Source organism: Arachis duranensis, chromosome 5, assembly GCF_000817695.3.
Source record: "Arachis duranensis cultivar V14167 chromosome 5, aradu.V14167.gnm2.J7QH, whole genome shotgun sequence".
In the NCBI taxonomy this organism is placed as follows: Eukaryota; Viridiplantae; Streptophyta; class Magnoliopsida; order Fabales; family Fabaceae; genus Arachis; species Arachis duranensis.
In genome coordinates this window covers 80,261,643-80,266,532 of record NC_029776.3, presented here as the reverse complement: position 1 = coordinate 80,266,532, position 4,890 = coordinate 80,261,643, and the positions used below count along the sequence as shown (strand labels likewise).

General features: G+C 34.9%; 1 protein-coding gene across 1 annotated transcript; it reads right to left on the bottom strand.

The window, feature by feature from the left end:
- Positions 1-1,146: 1,146 nt before the first annotated feature.
- On the bottom strand, positions 1,147-3,484 carry LOC107489643 (cytochrome P450 704C1-like). Its single transcript, XM_016110397.3, has 6 exons — positions 3,194-3,484; positions 2,561-2,776; positions 2,165-2,452; positions 1,751-2,068; positions 1,446-1,649; positions 1,147-1,344 (listed from the first exon to the last, which is right to left on the bottom strand). The coding sequence occupies exons 1-6, from the start codon at positions 3,482-3,484 to the stop codon at positions 1,147-1,149; spliced, it is 1,515 nt and encodes a 504-aa protein (XP_015965883.1).
- Positions 3,485-4,890: the final 1,406 nt, after the last annotated feature.

The window sequence follows — 4,890 nt, the reverse complement described above, 5'->3', positions numbered from 1 at the left end:
TTCAAAGAATAATAATTATACAAAATATATCTATTAGGAAAGAAAGTGTGGTTTTCTCAAAAATAAGTAAAATCTCATGCCTGATTTTGTCCATTTTAAGAACGTTTGGGTGATTGCATACACTCCTCACAGCTCGAACCAAGCTTTCAACACATGGTTTGGAGATCTTTCGACTTTTTCCAAATGCCGTTACCAAAACTTCCACCATTGCATTATGGATTTTTTGCACTTTACTTAATCTAATTTTGTGTACCAAATGATTTACTGCTCTTCATTAGTCGTTACCGTGTCATTAGCATACTCAAACGCTGCCCCCGTAGGTTCAAAGGTCACACATGTCGTTCCTGCATTGGATGAAACTTTTTAGCCACCAACAACTCTTAGTCACCACAGATCATACTTTTTGTTTAATAAAAAAAGGTTTTAATTGAATTGAGTTCAGTCGTAATTATTTCTGTGTTGATCTGATGGGAGTGAAGAAAAATTTTTTTCAGTCAGCTTCAGTTCTCTAACTGAATAGAAGTGGTACTTGCAGTTGTAAATTATTTCAATAATTAAGTGAGTTTAGGGCTCAAAAGTAGATATTAAGTTTTGGATTTTATTGGAGATATATTTTTACCGGATCCCAGCCAATCCTCCGTGGATATAGTTTTTTTTTGTAACTCATTAGATGAGTCATGAGTGTGATTCCTCATCAAAATTCACTTTTCATTTTCTGATATTTCACCAGCTCTTGTTTCTCTCTCAAATCTTCTCATTCACTACAACCACTCTGCACTCAGAGTAGGGAATTTCACATGGTAACTTGATTTTTATATTTTGTAAGAGGGCTTTGATTATTGTGTGATACAAGTATATTTATCATGAAACCAAAAGCTTAAATTGGATAGAGATAATAATTATATATTAAAAAGCATAAAACATAAATATACTTTTTTTATCTTATATTTAAATTCTTTTCCTTTTCGTACAAAGCTAGCTCTTTCACTTGCTGATATAAGCACCACGAATGGAACAGATAGAATTTATGAGCAGTTTAATTTGTTGCATAAATCTACGTTATTTTTGGTGAGTCATGATCAACTAGTTCCATACAAGCCAGGAGCAATAGTTTACAATAAAATGAGAATAAAGCATCTTTGATATCTATGAATTTGAATATCCAAATCTTCTATAAGCATACAGATGCAGACCTCCATCCAGATGCAGAGTAAGTGAAGTTCTATAATGTATTGATTTGTGTTCATCAACCAACTTGAATTTGTAGCTGCCTAAGAGGATAGCAGAGAAGATTTTCATCTGTCTGTATGAGAAATCCTTCCCAAGACAAACTCTTGGACCCGCCTGTGGAATCAACAACCAAAATATATATAACTTTCTATTCTTTCAACGTTTCTTGTTCGATAAGAAAACTATTTTGAAGTGATATCATATCAAGCTCTGACCTGGAAAGCTGTGAATTTGAAGGGGCTTTCTTGCTGAAACTTTCCATCTATGTCAAGCCACCTTTCTGGTCTGAACTCTTCAGCATCATCACCCCACAATGATTTCATCCTTCCCATGGCATAAGGTTGGTATGCCACAACATCACCTTTCTTCACATAGAATCCATCCGGCCACACATCATATGAGAAACAAATCTTTGTATCCTGCCATACAAGCATCAAACCAAGTTGTTAAACAAATCGAATACGAAACATACTATAGAAAAAATATATTTTTTCCCGTGTGGTTTTGTTGTATCATTCACCCATGGAACATCAGGGTGGAGTCTTAATGTCTCTGTCAAAGCTGCATGTAGATACTGCATTTTTTCAAGAGCTTCTTCAGTTATATTAGCTGCAAACTCCTCAGGCTTTGAAAAATCTGATAACCCTGTTGCATCTTTGACTTCTTGTGCAATCTTTTCCTGCACATGAGGAAGCTTGCATAGCCTGTAAAGGAACCATGAGAGAGTAGTGGCTGTTGTATCTTTTCCAGCTATGATGAAACTCAGGATGATGTCTTTCAGGTACTTCGGATCGGTCTCATCCAATTCTAAAAACCTTGACAAAAGGTCTTTCCTCACCTGTCAAAAGAAAACATGTAATGCCAATGAATTTCTTCAATGATTTTATGTAACTATCAACAAATAAGGTTTCGTCTTATCAATTCTTTTACTCACAGGCTTATCATCTTGATTATGGACTTGTTCAGTCTTGCTTTTAATCACATTATACACAAATTCATCTACAACTCTGACATGTTTCTTCAGTAAAGCTTCTTGTCCTATGTTCAAAAATCGCTTCGCCTTCCAGAAAATGTCGACATACCTAAGTATAGTAATTGCACTTGCAACATCAAAAGAACTAGAGAATTTGGTGCCTTCTTCATATGTTCCACCCATAGTGTCCAGTTCTACACCTAGTACTATATTAAATACTGAGTCCATGGTTGATTTGGAAAGTAAGTCCTGCCAATAAGAACTTTTCTTACATCACTGTGTAACAAACTCAAATAATAACCAAAGTTGTTTAACTAAATGTTGTAGAAGTATATCTCTCTATTTGAAGACTCATACTTGGATTTCAATTGCCTTATTTGATGTTGCTGCTTCAGACACTATTGCAGCAAGTTTTACTGCATTCGATTTGAAAACCGAACTGCTGTAATCTCTCGAAAGCTTTGAGGAAAGTTGATAGCTTGCCGTCTTTCTCTGATGTCTCCACTTCTCTCCATCCACTGTGATTATCCCATCTCCCAATAGGTCCCTCAGGATTTCATACTGATGCCGTCCCTGAAACAAGTTATAGGAACTTCCTAGACTCAAGCATCGAGACTATGTTACGGATTCAACAATATATTGTATTTTCCAGTATTGGTTGGGGAATAGATATTTCATATGTTCATCAAGAAGATATGAAATATTTAAAATGTAGGAATCAACTATGCAAACTGAAATAACCAAATTTTCTTTCTAGCCACAAAATTATCATATATCTAGTTCTGTTTTTGAATAACTAATTCTGGTATAACTGATTTTGATGTAAAGTATTTATGTTTGGTTGTAACTATTCTGAAAGTAAAAAATATTCACTTTTGCAAAATAATCAATCCTAGAGGCTAGAACTGATTTTGCAAATTAGCAAACATGCACAAAAATAACCAAATATTGAGGATTTAACTCTGACACTTTGTAGAGTTGATTTAGTACCTTGCCATAGTTTGAAAAATTTGTCTTGAGGATATATTCCACATTGGTGGGGTCTGAAGTATTCACTTCACTGCTTGATAAGCACAGCAGCCTATAACTGCTGTGCTTTCTTGCAAGATCTGTCATGTAATCATGTAGCCTGTTAAAGTTGACAAGTTGGTGGAAAACAGTTCCTGCAACGGGGTGGCGTTTTCTTCTCCGGCCATGTCTTTCGGCAACTAACAGTGCTATAATTAAGGCTAGAACTGCTGCAGCTAGATATTTGTAATCAATGCTAAAATAATCTAACATTTTGGCTCAGCAGAAGACTATTTACTACAAAATTTTGATCATGGAGAAACTGAACTTATAACAACAGAATTATTTATAATATTTTTCGTAGAAAGGTATTTAAACACTATGTTTGTCACCCACTGGTCTACCACCCTGTCATTTTATAATATGATAAAAACTAATATTATAAATTTTTTATAACAGTTTTAGATAATTAAAAATAACATATGAGTTTTTATTTTATAATTAGTTATAAAATAATCTGTCTGAGTTCTGTTTTGTGTGGGTCCTAAGTTAGTTACTACTATCCTTGCTGCTTTATTTTACTATATTGCTGATAGTTCTAAAAAAAATCACTTTTAACTATTAGTTATTTTATTTTTTGCAGCAATTAAATATAGTCATTTTTATATTTTATTACTAAAAGATTTTAGTAACAATTATACATTTGACAATAAAATTTTTTTTTAATGATCGTAAAAAGTATATAATTGTTGATGGTTTTCAGTGGCTAAGAGAAGGGGGGTTGAATCTTAGCCCCTTTTTCTTTCAATTACACTTGCTGGTCTTTGTAACAACTTCAGGAGACTTTTTGATTTTTGTCTCGTCCCAAGCCACGAGACTTTTTCGTTTTGTCTCGTCATTTGTCACGAGATATTTTTCGGCTTTATCTCCTGGGCAGCAGAAACAGAATTTAAGTAGAAGAGGAAGAAATAGTATACCAAGATATATCCTGGTTCAGCTGCTAAGTGCAGTGCAGCCTACATCCAGTCTTCATCACAACAATGATGGAATTTCACTATAATCAACTTTGATTACATACACCAATTCTCCCTAGGAACTACCCTTCCTATCTGGGACAAGTCCAGAATTCTAAACCCAATCCTGAACTTGACTTTGTCCCTGCCAAGCTTTCAACTGTAAAGTGCTAACCCAACTTACAAGGGGATTCCCACAGAATCATGGAACACAACATAGATGTACAAAGGAACTCTAAGGACATTGATGAGCGGATAATTTATACGCTTTTTGGCATTGTTTTTAGGTAGTTTTTAGTGAGTTCAAGCTACTTTTAGGGATGTTTTCATTAGTTTTTATGTTAAATTCACATTTCTGGACTTTACTATGAGTTTGTGTGTTTTTCTGTGATTTCAGGTAAATTCTGACTGAAATTGAGGGACTTGAGCAAAACTCTGAAGAAGGCTGACAAAAGGACTGCTGATGCTGTTGGAATCTGACCTCCCTGCACTCGAAATGAATTTTCTGGAGTTACAGAACTCCAATTGGCGCGCTCTCAACGGCGTTGGAAAGTAGACATCCAGGGCTTTCCAGAAATATATAATAGTCCATACTTTATTCGAAGAATGACGACGTAACTTGGCGTTGAACGCCAAGTTCATGCTGCTGTCTGGAGTTAAACGCCA